This window comes from Manis javanica, chromosome 17 (assembly GCF_040802235.1).
Source record: "Manis javanica isolate MJ-LG chromosome 17, MJ_LKY, whole genome shotgun sequence".
NCBI lineage: Eukaryota > Metazoa > Chordata > Mammalia > Pholidota > Manidae > Manis > Manis javanica.
The window spans coordinates 31,560,386-31,578,675 of NC_133172.1; the positions used below are offsets into that span (position 1 = coordinate 31,560,386).

General features: G+C 49.7%; 1 protein-coding gene across 4 annotated transcripts in view; it reads right to left on the bottom strand.

Moving 5' to 3' along the window:
- The window catches only part of ZNF423 (zinc finger protein 423), a 319,623-nt gene that overhangs the window by 209,582 nt on the left and 91,751 nt on the right, over nucleotides 1–18,290 (bottom strand). For 2 of the 4 annotated variants that reach the window (XM_073225422.1, XM_073225423.1), the window contains 2 exons: nucleotides 6,734–7,717; nucleotides 777–977 (listed from right to left, as the gene is read on the bottom strand). In XM_073225422.1, the coding sequence (XP_073081523.1) occupies nucleotides 777–873 (97 nt within the window). In that variant the 5' untranslated portion in view covers nucleotides 874–977; nucleotides 6,734–7,717. The remainder of the gene's footprint in view (nucleotides 1–776; nucleotides 978–6,733; nucleotides 7,718–18,290) is intronic. The other 2 variants (XM_073225420.1, XM_073225421.1) reach the window with 1 other exon arrangement.

Here is an 18,290-nt window from a genome sequence, read left to right on the forward strand (position 1 = left end):
GTGCTATCGGGGTAGCTGTGTGAGGAACACAGATGCTCTGGACTCCTTGCTCAGACCCTGGAAACATGCTGACTCCCACCCCTGCAGCAGCATGGCTGCCACACCCCAGGGAGTACACATGATCCCATTCTCCATTCCACTCACCCCATGCGCCCCAGGCACAAAGACACACACCACTCATGATGTCTTGAATCACTCCTACAAAAGTGAAGGCTTACCCACTTCTCTGAGGCATCTTGTAACTAGAAAAGAGGGCTATAGTCAGGCATAGTGGGACAGCACCCACCCACACTTCTCCTACCCAAAGAAGTAGGAGGCCAAGTAGGAACTGGGTTCCTGTCTGCACAGGTTCTTCTTGGCCTTTGAAATTCTTCCCGTCCCATCACAAGCCCTGCCTCGGATCTCACTCCTTCACGCAGCTTTCCACACTTAAGCTGCTTAACTTTGTACTAACAACCTCTTAATTGCTGAGTTTCCAAAAGACCTTCCAGAAATCCAGGGTGCAAACCCACCCACTTATGGCTGTGGACTGATTGCAGTTTGGGGGAGCAGGGACAGGGCAATGCCACCTAAGTCCTACCTGCCGCAAAGCTGTTGCTTTTATTTTTAACTTTATTTAAAAGGCGGATACTGGGTACCCAAGACACCACAATAAAATGACATTAACTGTAAAATTACATTATTAATTCTTTAATCTCACTTGAGGCTTCAAGCTGTTGCTATGTCCAATTATCCATATAACCACCTGTCAGAATCCTGGTGCTATTTAGCATTACCTCCAGGACAGTGGTGGGCCCGGTGGTCCGTCAGGTCTGCCAGAGACTCGAAGTCCTGCTGACAGTGATCGCAGGTGTAAATTGACTCATCCTCCATGTCTTCATCGTCCTCATTTCTCTCCTCTTGACTTGTCACGCTGTTCCTGTCTTCCAGCGCACGGCTGGTTTTCCGATCACACTCCGGCTCTCCTTCTAGGCCTCCTGCCAACAGGAAGAATACAGTCCATGTCAGCTGAAGGGGGCTTGGGAAAGGGTTTTAAAAGAATCGTCCAGCATTTATTAAGATATATTTAATTACTCTACCTCCCAGGGTCCATTAGTCTTGACACCTCTCAGTATATTAATATATGGGTTTTTGTAGCATGTGGTGCCATAATTCTCAACTAGATTCTTTAATTCTTGGTGCAAATCTTCTGGGGGGATTTTCTGTCATCTTCCCTCTGTGTGTGGATACTGGGGGTGTCATGACCCATCAGGGAGGTGGAAATGCCTAGCATTTTTTCTCCTAAAAACCCAATTCTCTTACACACTTCTCTAAAACCTCTATCAGCTGCTCCTAATGCACATAACCTTTTCATTTCCTCCAGATCCTTGCAATTGAGAATCGGGAGATCTCTTAGCCAAGTTCACCTCCATACAACATGCCTCCCAATGTGGTGATGTTGGCTCAGTTCTTTGCAAAGATGTCCTGATTCTGCAATCAAGGAAGCACGTATGTTTGCAGGACCATAATCCTTACTTACACCCTGGTTATCAGCCTAGATGATAAGAACCAGTCTTAGAATCGCTGGACCAATGTATTGAAAATAAATACACATTTTATGCTTAGCACTGTGCAGAGAAGTGGCTAAACTGTACAGAAAAGTGAGTTAATGATCATGATAATGATGCCTGGCATTTGTGTAGCCTTCAGAGCTAAAATTACATACGCATAGCCCCATTTCACAGTCTCACACATCCTAGAGCTAAAAAGGATCCCACCCTCCTGCCCACAGAGAGAGACAGCTTTGTTGTTCCCATTTCACAAGTAAGGCACCGGTATCCAGCCAGGGTGATGCAGCACCTACAGATGTTTAACTCAGTATCTGAACACCTGTCTAGTGCAATTCCCTGCATAACTGCTGGAAATGGAGCACAGCCTCAATCAAATCAAGAGAGCAACAGTACACATCAAGAACTTGTAAATCAAAGTGCAAAAAAAAAAAACCTATGGAAAAAATAATAGAGTATTTCAGTAATGCCAATAAATGTCAGTGGATTAAACTTGCCTGTTAAAACACAGAGATTCAGACTGGAAAATCAAAGTGCATGTTGTCTCTTCCCACAATCCATCCTGGAAAACAGAGTTACCCCATCCAAAAACTAGCACTGATTTAAATTAAAGAGAGAAATCTCTATTGGGCACAAATACTCTATTGCAAACAAGTGTGCATATGCAAAAGGAGGTGTGTGTCGCACATAGCACTGCAGTTACAACAAAAGACTTCAGCACACAACCTCTAAATCCCCAAGGGCCGTTCACCAAAGCAAAAAAGAGAAACAAAGCAAAGAATACATTTGATTTGCGTTGGAAGCCACAGTACCACAAATGTTTCAATTTAGAAACAGATAGTGTTCTAAGGGCTCTATTTCTCCGGTCTGCACAGAACACGCACTTCCAAGCACCTGACATCAAGAACCTGGGACAAAAATCAACTCATTGGAGAGCCAGCTGCTGCCTTCCGTGGTGGGGAACGTGGCATGACACGCTGCTTGGAACTGCTCAGTGGCAGTAAAAATCAATGTTTCCATTTGTGGCCCATCAAAACATCTCTCTTCTTACCAATTAAGGGATGTACAATTTTTAGGTTCTTTTATTATGAGAACATGCCAACTCCTGGCAATACAGAAATCCCATTAAAAGCTAGACAGCATATTTATCTCAGGAAATCTGATCAGCTGCTGTGGTGATGGCAAGAAATAGAAAGCAGAGAAATGAGAAATATTATTTGGAGCCTTAAATATTCTAAGTCATCACACAACCATGATTACAGTCAAGTGCTGGTCTCTGAAATTCCTAGTTTACAGTGTCTTCCCTTAATTAAAATAAAAAATGTTCTGGAGGGGGAAAAAAAAGAACCACAATTCTGGCTTTATCTAGTACATCAACTCTCCAGATGATAAGTTAACATTCAGCACCACACTTGAGCTACTTTACTTAACACACAATTTAATAGACATATTTAAATCCTGTTTTTTTTTTTTTGCCATATTTACTTGGCAGCTCTTTCCATAATAGCTCATCTAATCCACAATTGGAACCACAAACATTACAATGCATTTGGTCTCTTTAAATCTGGTACTTCCTGTTGACTCAAGAGTAGATAAATCAGAATGTCAACTCTTGGGTTTTTATAAGGCGAAAACCCATAAAGTCATCCAAGAGTATAAATCTGTTTTAAGCAACTGTCACCTCCCCTGCTGCTGTCTACTAAAAGGCAGCAAGGTGGCTGCACAGAAAAGGGCAGGAGAGGCAGGGAAAGGTGGGGACTTCACTATCTGAGGTCCCATGCGGTCGCAGGGCAGGCCAACCTGACCTGCAGGAAGCCAGAGAAGGAAGACTCGGTGGCCTGAAGAAGTTTTGGGAAGTGAGACTTCCCTGAAGACCCAGTCCCTGCCAGCCCCTCTGCTGGGTCATCAGAATCGGGACCTTGAGAACAGGAAGCTCTCCATCCTGCTCAGGGCTCTCCTCTAGGAGAGGCACTTTCTGAACCTCACAATGGGGAAAAAGAGCAACGAAAAGGTGTTATTTTTGCCATTTACAGATGAGAAAACTGAGGCTCCGAGGGGTCACACAAAGCCATTAAGGGATTAAACCTACAAGTTCCGATGTTAAGTACACCCTTCCCCCAGCCTGGGCTCTGCAGGAGCCCCACACGTTGCAAGGTCCGGGAGGTGGGAGCTCTGAGGACAGACAGTTCCAAGGAGGACGTCCCCACCCCAGCACTCCCCAGGGTCTCCTCATTCCCAGGCCCGCCCTGAGCACCTGGTCGATAAGCCCCTGGGGAACAAGTGAATGGGCCTTCCCTAGTCCTCTGACCCAGCTCTGGCTAGGCAGGGGTGGCCCTGTCCCACATCTGGCCTTCATCCAGCATTGGGGGCCCCCACAGGTCTTTGCCCAAGAAAGCACCAAGAAGGCAGGGCTCAGAGGCCAGCATCCACCTTGTCTGAGACCCCATCTTAAGTGTCGCGTCGTGTTTCTGACATGGCGCCCTCCTGGGCCTCAGCTACAGTTGACCCACTAGTCTCTTCAACCACCACGGGACCCAATGAAGTAGAGTCAGCAGGCAGAGGGAGGCACCCATTTCTTATCCACACAGGCCTCCTGAACTGGGAAGGACTTCCCCAAAACAGGCCACTGGCACGTTCTCCTGGCTTCCTCCAAGTTCTCCTGGGGCCTGTCTGGAGCAATGTGAAGTGCATCCAGGGAAGGCCCACATTAAACAAGCTTGAACGGGGCCCTCTCCCTCAAGCCACAAGCACAGGACCACCAATGCTGGCCTCTCTGTCCCCTTGACAAAGCTCCAGACCCCTCAGCCTCATGCTCCACTCTGGGCAACTCACAACCTAGTTGTTTTGTGATGTGCACAACTCCATCCTTTCGCTCAGGAGCCCGCTAAGAGCAGCTAGCGTCCAGTGAGCACTTGCTGCATGCCAGGTACCTTCCAAGCACAGGCAGCCAGGCAGCCCTGTGGGTTGAGCACCACCCTATCCTTGTCCTACAAGTGAGGAACCCAGACGCTTAGGTGAGGCCACAAGTGGCAGGTTTCAAACAGCAACGTCTGACTCTTAACCTCTCTGCCACCTGGTCTTCCCACAGCAGAGACTCAAGGAAAAAAATGAGCCAAGTGATGAGGAATTTGTAAACACTTCAAAGTCATATGTAGGGTCCTCATCCAGGCTCCTAAGGTCCAGTGACGGCTCTGCTGACCTCTGTGACTTACGTCCATGACCACACAGACCTTCTTTCATTCCCTGGGACCACCAGTGTTTCAGACTCCTACTGCCCTGTGGTTCTTCACCCACCCCACAAGGCTCCTGTGTCACACAGGTCCCCACCATTGCTTCCCCAGAGTTCCCCTCCCTTTGCCATCAGTTCACTTGGCACAATGTTCACTCACACTTTTGCAGGCTAATTTTTTTTTACTGCCTCCCTGTAGCAGCCTGCATTTTCCAAAGATGGTAGTGATAACACCTCCTATTTTATATGCTCTTCTGCAGTGAGACCTTGCACTCTCCCATCAAGAAGAGGGATCCAGTTTCCCTCCACATTTCCCCTCTGGCCGGGCTGGCCTTGTGGACTCCCTTGAATACCAGAATGCAACAGGATGTTCAGGAAGCCCTGAGACTAGGTCAGAAGAAAGCTGCGGCTTCTTCCAGGTGACCTGGTGTCACCCATTTAGAACCCAGCTGCTGTACTACAAGAAGCCCAAGCCACACGGACAGAGCAGGGCACTCAAGTCACCAGCCTCAGCTGAACTCCTGGCTGCAAGCACCAGTGGCCAGAGTGGCAGCGCACCACCGTGGACACCCAGCCCGGAAGAGCCTTCAGACGACAGCAGCCCCTCCACATGACAGCCACTATACAAGAAATGCCAAGTGAGACCACTGACTGAGTCCAGTCAGCCCCCAGAATTGTATGAAATCATGATTGCTACTTCAGGCCACAGAGTTTTGGGGTGCTTTGTTACACAACAACAGATAGCTGGAATACTTCCCCCTTGGACTATAAGTTCCACAAGGGCAGGAGGGAGCTGTGTTTATTTTTGCTTGGTACCATCTTCCCAGCCCCTGACAGAGACAGACACATGGGGTTGGGGGCTGGGGTATGCAGGACCATCCCATGGCCACAGTAACCCTATGTGGTAGGTACAGCTGATACCCCAACTAGGCAGATGAAGAAGCCAAGGCTCAGGACCACATGCAAGCTCACACACACAGCAAAGGCCAGAGGCTGGATTCAAACCCAGGTCTTCTGACTACACATCCCAACTCTTCACCACTACACAGGAGGGCAAAAAGGGAACACCTGCAAACTAAGCAGGGACAGCTGACTGAGTCCAACGCCAAGAAAAAGGGAAAAGGGAGAGGTCCTGGAGGGGCGGACAGTCCACAGGCTGCCAGGTCTGGGAACAAAACATTTCCTACCTTCTCGGTGAGGCCCCTGGAGTTCAGAAGTCAGGGCTGTCGGGGCCTCTCCACTCCCAGGGCCAGCTGAGAGGGGCTTAGCCAGGGAACACCAGTGAGGGTCTCTCCTCTGGCCCCAGCCCCTCACTGCACATGGGTCAGAAAGAACCTCAGCAAGACGGCTGCCTCTTCTCCTACTTGGGAGGGACCTGGGGCATCAGCTATGAGAACCAACCAGGGTCCCCCAGAGGTCCCACCTATGGAGCCCCGGGCTGAGAACCTGCCCAGTGGGGTTGGGAGGCAGGAGCAGCCTCCATATGCCCAGGATAGAGAAAACAAGGGCAGAGTGTGAGAGGCGTGAGCTATCCCAGTGCCAATGATCACACACGTTCATTCATTCCTTCTTTCCCCCACAGATATGCATGGCTATCTACTGTGTCCAGCCATAGCACTCCCATAACACACAGGGTGCTCCCCAGTCTCATTCATCCTGGTGGTCTCAAAGCCCACACAAGGCTTGGCACAGAAAAGATGCTGTATAAATATGGGGTGAATGAATGAGTGAACAGATGAATAAATGATGCCAAAGGGAGGGAGAAGTAAGTGCCTGGCCCAGGGTCAGCCCAGGATCCCAGGTCCGGTGCTCACTCTGGTATCCCCCCAACCTCAGTCCATGAGTGACCTTGTGCAGTCACTTCTCTTGCCTGAGGCAAGTCCTCGTATGTCAGAAAGGAGCTTGATCATGATAGACACCATCCTCCCCTGCCTCACCAGGTGGAGAGGAGGCTCACCTGAATGGACGGCCTCCACGCGAGAACTGTGCACACAGCTACAGACAGATATGTGTAAGTCCAGGAGCCCTGCGGAGTTCTGAGGGGCCAGGAGGAGGCTGGAGCAGGGCACGAGGGAAGAAAAAGATGTAGGCTAAGGTACAGGGAGAGGGCACTGGTGGAGCAGGAGAGGAGTGAGTGCCAGGAACAGTGCCAGGTGAGAGCAGGGAGGCAGGAGTCAGCCCCTGACGGCCAGCGCATCCCAGGGTGCTCTCCCCACTTCTCATCCCGTCTCCCAGTCAGACTTAGAGGGGAGACTGCACCATCCACTCCACAGAAATCAGAAACCAGAGAGTGAAGTCTAAGTGCATCCAGGGCTTGACCAGGAATCACAGCTACATAGGAGCATGGGGTGCCAGCACAGAGGAGTCCAGGGTGCTGAGGGATTATGGAGCAACCACACCCACAAGCAGCAGACAGCTGAAGTCACATTCCAGGGACTGTCAGGAGGATGACAGAGAAATAATGGAAAAGAATCACAGACTTTGGAGCCAGTCTGTCTAGGCTCAAATCCGCATGCCACCACTTCATAGCTAGGGGGCATTGGACAAGTCATTTACCCTGAGAAAAATTTAACGTAGATAAATTATTTTAATAAGGTGATATATACAAAGTCTGATACCTGGTCCACAATAAAATTTGGGAAAACAGTAGCTAAGATTACTCTTATTGCTGCTATTACTCAAACAGGAGTTGGAGACATGGTACCACAAGAGAGGTTCTGGCAGAAGGCCTCACAGGCTCCTGAGGATGGAGAATGTCAGGGCACATGCCCCACAAAAATGTCCGTACAGACAAAAAAAACTCCACTGAACCAGGAGAGGAAATTCCTGGAGCTCAAGTGCAGCTCCCTCTCCTCCATGCTAGGTGACCTTGAGTAAGTGACAAGCCCATCTCCTCTAGGCAACAGCATGACTTCTGCGGAAGGTCCTTCCAGGTCAGGCCCTGGGGAGACAACGTAGACATGCTTACAATTCACAAGTGCACTTTTCCTACCCATTCCCCTGTGTTTCACTGGGGGGTCTCCCAACAGAATTCGCAGTCCAGGAAGGGGTCTACCATTTCTAAAGTGCTTTCCTGGAGCAACATTTTTTTAATAGACAGCACACACTCCACCCTAACAGCCCGTATGTTTCCCTTTGCCGAGGGCCAGAATGGAAGCAAGCACTTTTGGAACCTGGAGACTAGGTCAAACCCCTGGCTTAACCTCAGCTCGGCGTTTGGGCCCTGCTTATGGAGAAGGACACATTTCTATGAACACTTTCTCACACGTGCCTGGGCTGGTGCAACGGAGGGCAGGAGGGCCGGGGCCAGGGCTGGGCAAGGAGTCTGCCAACCTCAGTTAGACCCTCTGCTTGTACATCCATTGCTGGTCTCAGATTCCACAAGGCAGCCAGTATTTATCTTCAGGGCTAGGATATCTGTGGTGCAGGCAGCAGGGTAACATTTAACACTCAGCCTAAAGGGTACCCTTGGCAGCAGAGCTGTAGGCAAATATTTTAATACATAATTTGCTGTCCAAGTTCTGTTTTTAAATAAGGAAGCAACTTCTGAGTTGCTGTCTGGGGGTTGGGCAGGGGTATCTGTTTCTCCCCTGACAGTGCTGATGGCTCTGTGGATGGAATTTCAAAGCCATGATCATTTGGAACACTGAACATGACACATGCCACCTCACACAAGCCTTGCTAGGATGTTCCATCCTGGCCGGCGATGGAAGACTGGTTCTGGGCTCCCCTGGCCACAGGCCTGTGCTTGACCACAGAAATGACTAGAATCTTTCAGAGAATGTATCTTTCATTGTCAGGAATTCTAGAAGCTGAGCCCAAAATAATTAGAGTATGATGAAATCACTTCCCTCAGACCAGACTGTCCAATTCACTTGCATCCCAGTGACCAGTGGCCCAGTAAGGGAGATATTACCACTAGACCTATTTTACAGAGGGTAAAACTGAGGCCCTGAGGGATGAGACAGCCCACTCTGTCACTCAGACCATGAGCAGATCCAAGCTAGCAACTCCGGTGCCCCCACCATTACACAAATGAGTAGAATGGGCTCGGGAAGCCAATGGGCAGACAGACACCACCTACGGGGCTGGCCCCTGCTCAAACCCTCTACATAGTCACCATACAGAAAAGCCAGTAAATTGAGGCCCACTGCAAACATGTCAGCTATTTTTTCTAAAAGAAAGAAGCCATATTTTTATGTGAAATCTCTAGATTTTTAAATGTTGGCTTCAGTTTTCAGAAACACCTTATGGGCGAAGTCACAGGCCTTGGGGAACTGGATGCAGCCTCGGGGTCTTTGCCACGGGGGTTGCCCAGCAAGAGCCACGGCCCCCTTGAGCCCAGGGTAACTGCTCACTCCTCATCCAACAGGCAGGCTAGCTGCGCAGGGATGAAAGTGTCCCTTCTTTGGAGATTTAGAGCCTGGGTTCAAGTCTACTCGTGTATGACCTTGGTTCCTTGCATGTCTGGGTCTCAGTTTCCTCACCTAGCAAATGAGGACAATATCACCTCCTCCTGCTCGGGTTGCAGAAGCTCTCCATGGGGGCTGCCTTTCAGGTGACCTCACCCCAGGTCTCTGCCACCCAGGCCCTGGTGGGCAGTAAGCTCCCCAAAAGCCAGAGCCATATCTGACACATATTCTCCATCTTTAGTCAGTCAACAAACATTTCCTATTTGCCAGCCACTTTCTAGGTGCTATCGATGCATCAAAGAACAAAGCAGAGCTGCTTGACCTGCAGAGGCTGACATTCCAGTTCAAGCACCTTTATCTTTATGGGTAAATATGTATGTGAGTGCCCTCCCAGGGGACACCCAGATGCTGAGTCCGACCCACCAAGGCAGAGAGAGAAGGCCGCTTCCCCAGACCTGGCTCCCAACTATGCTGGCCAAAGAAGGAGCAGAAAGAAAAGATGGCAGATGGGAGGGAGGTGAGGAGGTAGGGGCAGAGCAGGAAGGGGAGAAAAAGCAATCACAAACACCCCCACCAAAAAAGAAAAAAAATTATTTTTCCAGCAAGTCGTTAGCAGTGTTACTCCTCTGAGCCTCACCATCTTAATAAAACTGATCTCGCCACATGCAGTAATGAAGACCAGTCGGACAAAGGCACCCTGGAACCATGAAAATTGTGCGCTGTTACCTCCCAGTGACCTCCTGAGGCTGTGACCACTCTGCCCTCTCCTTGCTGTCATGTTTTGTCTCCGACGGCCACTGGGAAGAAGGAGATGGAGGAGCGGAGATAGGCAGGGGAGGGAGGGTGGCGGGGCTGCGTGCAGAGTTCAATAAATCCACCTAATTTGTGGCCAGCGCCATGGCCTTATACTCCTAATTGCTCCTAGTCCTGGAGCAGGACTCAAGGCAAGGATGCTGGGGCACACATCACCCCTGGTGGCCGCAGCAGAAAGAGGAGCCCCATGGCGGGGAGAAAAGGGACAGGGGCAGAGTGTGTACCCCAAAGACAGGACAGTGGCCAGGCTGTGTAAGAGTGGCTCAGGGTCACAGGCAAACAAGCAGTGTAGACAGAGTCCAGAGCCCCAGGCCACACCAAGGTCGGTGGGGGATCCTGGCAGGTCGTGCCCTCTCTAGGACTCCGTTGCCCCATCTGTAAATTAAGGCATGGACTGTGGAGCACAAATTAGAAACAGTGTGCCTTAGCAAGTCGTCACTGTGCCAGGGGCAGGCCCAAGGGCAGAACACCTCACATTCCCTCCGTACTAAGGAAACCCACTCTGTCTGCATTAGATGCTGGGATCCCACAGAGCAGTGCTTGACAGGACTTTCACCGTAAGACAGAAAGTGTACAAAAGTTCACCCAGCCAACCCTTCTCACTGGCCAGGTCTCAGCTGGGTAAAGCTTCACCTGCCCGGGTCGGGCCCCCACGTGGCTTTGATGCTCCAGGGGCCCTTCTTCTTCCCGCTCTCATCTCAGCAGTCCCTGTCCTTTCCTTGGTGTGGGCCATCCAATTATCTCCCGGGCCAGCGAGCAGGCTCCAGGCAAGCAGGGTCAACACCAGTTCTGTGCACCTTGCTCCCCCACCTCCCACCCAGCACCCAGCACAGAGCCTGGCACACGGCAGGTGCTCAGTAAACATCGGGTGAGTGAGTGAATGAAGCAGTTGGAAGGGCTCTTCCAGCTCTACCAGTTAATGGTACATCTCAGGGTTGAGGGGGGTGGGGTTGTCAAAACAGTGGGAACAAAGCCAGGAAAAGGCAAACTGGTCCTCCCCAGTGCACCAGGACGCAGACAGCACAAAGGATTCCCTGTCCTTGGTCCTCAGGAGCCCCCACCCAGGCTCCCAGGCCACTACAGTAGCCCAAATGCCAGCTGCCCACCCAGTGACCCTCCACCCCAGGTCTCCCATCCAGCCTCCCAATGGGCTGGGAAGCCAGAAGCCCACTCCCTCCAGCCGCAGTGGAGAAGCTGTATAAAGCCTTTAAACATCAACAAGGTGCTGGGCACGGAGACCACCTGCCATGCAGCTGTGTGCTGGGGACACTGAAGCAGTGCCTGGAAAAAGGCAACATGGCTGATGGAGTGGTTTGTACCATGCTGGTGCTACTGAAGGAGAAACCAAGTGGTGGCATGCTGACTTCTAAGAAGCCGGTTCCCACAGAAACCCCATCCAGGCCACCACCTCAGGGAAGGGTGGTGGCCCCAGCCCCACTCCACGGACCCATGCGAGCAGTGGGCATCTCCAGGAGACCATGGGTGTCCCTTACGGCTTAACCTCATCCACTTGCTAAGGCCTCCCAGCTTTCCACTAATTTCCCTCCAGTCCCCAGGAGGGTGTTAAGTCCATGGGTGGTGAGTCATTTCGAAAGTCTCCAAAAACCCAGATCCTAAGGCAGCTGACAGAGCAAAATCAGAGACCTAGACAATACATTTGAGGGGCCCCAGCATGAACACAGCTGTCCCTCAAGCAGGGCACCCCTTCCTGGGAGATGGTAAGAGGGCAGTGAGCTGGGCCCAAGCCTGCCAACGAGAGCAAGGCCTGCCTGGTACCTCGGACTGGTGGAGACACATTCCCATGCAATGAGGAGCAGAGACCTAGAGAGAATTAGCCACAGATCAAAGGTCAAGTGGGCAGCACAAAGGAAACTTCCAGACCCACCTCAGGCGCCTGGCTGCCTCCTACATGATGGCCAATATGCGTGATCTACATGCACACGCACACCCACACCGCATCACCAGCCCTTGCTCATCCTCATGCCGTCGCTTAAGACAGATTTCAAACTGCTCGCCATGTTCTTTAGTCAACATGAAGCAGAAACCTTTTATTAAATGCTGCTAATTTTTTATTGATCACACTGTGAATCATTTCATTTTCCATTACCGCAAATGTCCCCTATCAGGGCTCCAGGATTATGCTTCTTTATTCCGTCTCAAGCAACTTGTCACTTTTAATCAGTTTTCAGTTTCAGTATTGCTCAAAAATTAGAAAGCAGGCTCTCTGTATCATTACTGCTTTTGTTTAAAAAAAAAAGTTTCCATACAGGAAAGGTTATTATGCTTGGAATAAATATACATGAATCAAATTCAAATGAAATTCCTCCCTGACTCTAACCAATTTTAGCATTAGCTTTTATAATTTTTTTAGGTTTATTTTCATGGAAAGACTGTTCATAATTATTGCTCGTGCTCTCCCAAAACACTTATGTTACTAAAGTGTGAAATGTCTTCTAACACAAAGACAGATCTCTGGGAAGTAATTACAGAAATGCATTCAGGGGCAATAATTCTATATTAGCTGTCAGCAGCAGACATCCTCTGAAAGGCACTTGTTATGAGGAATTATTTGTGTTACCATTGAAGGCATGGCAGGCAAGCCCACACTGAAAGACTGCGTCCGACCAGAAACACGGGCTCCCTCATCAAGGGTCAAATTAAGTTTAAATCATTACCTTGAAGCCAAGCAAATGCGTACCTGACGGTCTATTGTGGAGACGTTTTTGAGACGCACTCGAGCACAACATGGTCTTCCCATTCCCAGCGTGGTGCAATTACCCTGAGTCTCAAAAGGATTCTGCCAGGAGCTTGTCACAATAGGGAGAGAGGAGGTGGCAGGGTGTCTATTAAATGCTAACTCATGTCACCAAACAGAATTTTCAAGAATTATAAATTGTTGCAGCTGACCCCCTCGTGTTAAGAAGAGCCCAGAATATTATCGGGTAAGTGCAAGAATTTGCATCAAAGGCAAGAAAGGACTCTGTGGGGAATCCATGGAGATGTAACTGAGGGGACAGAGACCCAATAGACTATCTCCTTGCCACACAGAAGGTATAACTGGGGCCTGAGCAACAATGCCAGCTCCTGCTGGGGCAGAGAAATAGCCTTAAAATGGGGACAGGTGGAAGCAGCATTGGAGGGGACCCAGGAGATGCCACATGTCACATGAGCTTTGTCCCTAACTCTTGGCATAACCTTGGACCAGCCCATCACCTCTGGTCTCTTGAGCCTCAGTTTCCCCATCTGTGATAACATCCTCCATCAATATTGTGTTGAGGGTATTAGATTAGTGACTGTAAACAGAGATGCCACGTTAGTCCTCCACTGTTCAGGGCCTGGTTCTCCCACCTACAATATGGCAGGATAGAGTCTAGGGGCCCTTAAAGTAACCACCTGGCCTCAGAGAGCAGGGAGAAGACAGGGGGAGAAGAGTAGAGTATCTTCCTGGGTTCAGCGGGTCCCACAGACACCTCAGGGGATCCGCTGAGACCCCCTACAAGCCTTGGTTTCCCCATCTCTGAAAAAGACATGCTGAAGGTCACTGCCTTGGGTTGTACTCATACATCAAAGAATGAAATGAAGATTTTGGCTTCTTTAATCTTCTCACTCACTGTGGTTCCCAGAGACAGGTGCTTTCTGAGACAGCTCAGGACAAAAGGCAGAAAAGCTACTTCCCCCAACAGCATGGGACCGAGCTACCCTGGGCCATAGCAGCATTCGGTAATCCCAACCCCCACCACAGCACCCTGACCTTCACTGGGCTAGCCCTCCCCCTGTCTCCTCGGAGGCTTACGTAAGGCTGACCCCACCCCCAAGCTCCAGGGACAAGCCCACAACCCAGTAGTATCCACTGAGAGATAGATGTATGACCCCTACTGAGACATAATCCCCAAGATATTCTCTAGAACTACTAGGAAAGGAATTACCTAAGGTGACAGTGGGATAAACAGAGCTGAAGGATGGAGACGGGGGCAAAGAGTACTTGAGCCACGCCTTGACCAAATCACTATGCAGCGAGGTTTATATGCTAGAAAACTCCTATCCTGAGCATTCACTGTGAGAATATCCACCTCGGAATAATTTTTAATAATCCCCCTAGAAAATAGACAGCATCTACATTTCTGTGAAGGAGATGGATAGATTGTGGTACATTCACAGGGTGGACACAATGTAGCAATTAAAACTAACAAGACAGATCTACATGTATGAACTTGGATTCATCTTCCAAACCTAACATCGAGAGAGAAAAACAGCAAATTTAAAAAGATAAAGAGACAAACTATGGTAATATAGTAAAATATGCAACATTTATAGAACATTTAAACATATATACCAATAGTATTTACATATCATTATATGAGTTTCAAGAAAAAAAAAATATGCGAATGATAACTGCCAAGCTCTGGAGGGAGGAAGAAGAGAGTGGTTGGGAGCAACACTGCAGAGACAGTGTTCTTCCCTTCAACTCAACAGTACATCCTGGATGGATATTTTTCTCTTTTATAAATATCTGAAATATTTCATAATAAAAGAAAAAATTTTGCTGAGCCAGTAAAAAAAAATTTTTTTAAGGACAAGGTGTGAATGAGTTGGGGAATTTTAGATGGAGAACGGTTCCCAAGAAAGGAGTCAATCCAATACACAGCTTTCCCAGAATCTTAAAACCCAACGTATTGTTCCCAAGACACATGGCACATTAGAGCCAGATCCAGGGCTAGCCCTCAGGTCCACAGGTCCTACCTCAGCCCTGTACTCCTTCCCCTCCACACAGTGCAGTGAGGCGAGGAAGGAACAGAGAGGGGAGAGAAGAAACTGAATGGTACTAAGGATTTGCACCTCCCAGGGCAGGAGCTTCTGTCTGTTTTGTTCACTGTGGAATCCCCAGCACCTAGACCAGTGCCTGGCACATAGTAGGTGCACAATAACTATTTGCTGGGTGAATAAATGAATGAGTGAAGACTAAGATGAATTAAAGTCATGCCCATCCATTCCCTAAAGCACACTGCCTTTGGACAGGACCCCTTTGCCTGACAACGCCAACTTAGTCATTTTTAAGCCAAGGCAGATATTCCAACCTCTCGTCTTAAAAAAAAAAAACAAAAAAACAAATCAATGCTCCAACTCTGACTTCTCACCAATTTTCTGACCCTCCTGTGGGAAGGCTGATTGTGAGTCATGGCTAAGTCTGGAAAACCAGCTATGGGGAGATGAGAATGGAAAACAGTCTAATTTAAGGAGAAGCCAGGTACTGCCTAAAATGCATCCCTGGCCCCCTTCCATGAGCACGCATCTAATGGAAAAAATTACTTGAACTCTCTCCATAGGAGAGCGTCTGATGGCTGGCCCGACCAAAAGGAGCCGGTTGCTAAGAAATCGCACCAGGCAGCGTCAGATGATCACTTGCTACAAGCAAGATATGGCTGGGGTCAGAGTTCAAAACAGTTTCTGGAAATCTTTCCAACAAAGCCCCTTTTCTGTGCAGGGAAAAGAGAGAGAGGAGCCATCATAGGAGACACCTGCTGTGACGCCTGCCCTATGAGGTGGGTACTATTACCAACCTCAGTCACAGATGGGGAAACTGAGACCCAGAAGGGATAGTCACACAGCTAGAGGATGGCAGAGCAGAGATTCCAGTCTCCAAGAGACAAGCATGCCATCTGATCGTGGAGGGGCCCTCCCTGGTACCAAGGTCTGAGAATCTCTGGGTTCACCTCTGGGTTCCCACATGGACAACGCTGAGTTTCCATACAGTCCAGATTCTGCCATCCCACCTCCACGGCATTAAAAAAAAAAACGAGGCAGACAGAGTGGCACATCCTTTGTAAGCCAAGGCACCACTCTAGAAGGTGCCTAGCAGCACCAGGATCCACTGAAGACAAGGGCCCTGGGGTGGATGCAGGAAAGACCTGGGCCAGCCCAGAAATACCCAGGTTGGGGGCTCTGCCCAGGCTTCCAACAGAAATCCACATTTCCCAGCCTTGAAGCTGATGCAGGGCATGTATCAGATCAGCCAAGAGTCCCCAGAACTGTTGCTGTATTTCTGAGTATCTTTCTTTGCCACAAAAACGAAGCTTGGCTGTTATTTCTGATTACAAAGACAACTGTGACTGATGTGGAAGATACAAGTCATACAGACAAGAATAAAGACAATAGTAAAAATCTTCTGAAATCTCACCACCCAGAGGTTCACACTGTGGTCACTTGGATGAACACGATCTCACATTTACAGACACACGCCACAATCATTTTATAAGAATGGGATCCTGAGCCGCACGCCGATTTGTAACCTTTTCACACTTTGTTCAGCTCAACCTTGTGCTGCAGTCTTGTCTTCTGGGGATCATTTTGGGTCTTCCTTTAGGCTTCATCTAGAGGGAATCACACAGGTTCCCAACACCTAGTTCAGTGTGAAAAGGTCCCAGGGAATGAACTGAGAGTGGTGGGGAGTTGTCTATTTTAGAAAAGGTTTCCTTGCTCTGCAAATGGTTCCACCCTGATAGCCTCTACGTTAAAAGATTCTACAAGCACATGTGGGTTTCTTGAGGTGCAGGCAAAGGACCACCTGGGTTGACCTCTCCTGAAGGGAGGGCCTCTTAGAAGGCAGCCCCACTCAGCACCTGGGGCCCATAGATCTATTTTAACGAACTTCAGTGTTTCCATCTTTAAGTACTGTCCTAATGTCTTCAAAATAAATATGAAATAGTAATGATCCTCAAACACGGGTTTTCAAGCAACACGCTGATGTAGACGGCTGACAGTGCTCAGCACTCTCTGGTCAGCGGGACTGCACACTCCCTAGTGCTGGGCCTTCCTCTCTCTGCCCCTTCCAGGCCCAGCACCTCCCGCTGCATCTGGGAGGAGGACAAAGGGCGGGTGGTGCACAGTCTGGACAGCCAGCCTTAAGGAGAAGGATGCCCTGAGCCTGCGACCCTGCCCACAAGCCCCATCTCTGGGCGTCACTTGCACTTGCATGCACACACACACACACACACACATGCATGCACACTCCTGCTCACAGGGAGTGGAGTTGGGGCCTCTTTCTCACATCCACTGGTCCCAGGGAAAGTTTAGGAAATTCCAGCCCTGGGAGTTCTCAGTTGGCGGCTTCCTCTCCTCTCCCTTCCACCAAATAGCAAAGGAGGTTTTTCCCTTCCTAGGCATGGAACTGGGATGCTTCCTGGGGTTTCGTCACTAATAGCTCGACATAAGGTCCAAGTCATTCCCACCCTCCAGGGGCCAAGCTGGGGGAGGGAGTGTTCCAGGAAGCCCCTCATTCTTCTGCCCTTGGGGGAGCCCAGGTGGGGGAAGTAAGCTGGATATTTCTGGGAAGCAGGCTCCTCTGGGAGACACCTTCCCCTCTCTCTGCCAGCTCCTGGCTCTGAATCACAGAAGCCTGCACCATGGCCACAGGAAGGAGGACCAGGGGCCCCAGAGCCAGCCTCTTGCTCCTTTCCAGAGAGACACAGAGCATCTGTTCACAGAACATTCACCAAGACCTATGATGCCCCAGGGACTGTCCAAGGACATAGCAGGGAAGGTGGGGGGCATACCTTCTTGTCAGGGAGAAAGACCACAGATACTTAGAGAAACAAAATCATTTCTGCAAGTGATTGGTACTTTTGACAGACATAAAAGAAGTGATAGGGCAGGGGCTGGGCAAGGCCACGTTAGTGGGATGGTCAGGGCATGGCAGAGGGGCACAAGCACTGAGCTGTGGGGCATGAGAAGGAGCCAGACAAATACACGTGCAGAAGAGCCTTCTGAGGCCAGAGCACATCAAGCACACAGGGACCGGCAGTGATGGAGACTCAGGTCTGTTTCCAGAGCTGCAAAGAGGCCAGAGCATCCACCAGAGCAAGGAGAGCAGCGTAAGGCCTGAGGCAGGCCCGGAACACGCCATCAAGCCCTGAGTCAGACAGTGACTGCAAAGGAGCCCAGAATCAGTGCTAATATCTTGATTTAAGGCAAACAGGAAAACCCAGATCAAAAATAGACTGAAGGTGAATGTATGTGAATAAAAAATTATTCTCTTTTGTATACCTCCTTACTATAACTCAACTTGGTCAAATCTTATTGGCAAACATTTCAAACATCAGAGTGCCCGTTAGTAGGACCACCTGGCTCTGTGTAAAGTGCCGAGGCACAGGCACAGACCGTGGGGTCAGACTTGGTATCGAAACCCACCACGACCCCCACCCACAACTGCACACAGCAGAGAAGTACTGCCTGCCAGGCTCAGGCCTGCTGGACATTCAGCAGCCCTGCATATGGAGCTGCCAAGCTCTCCTG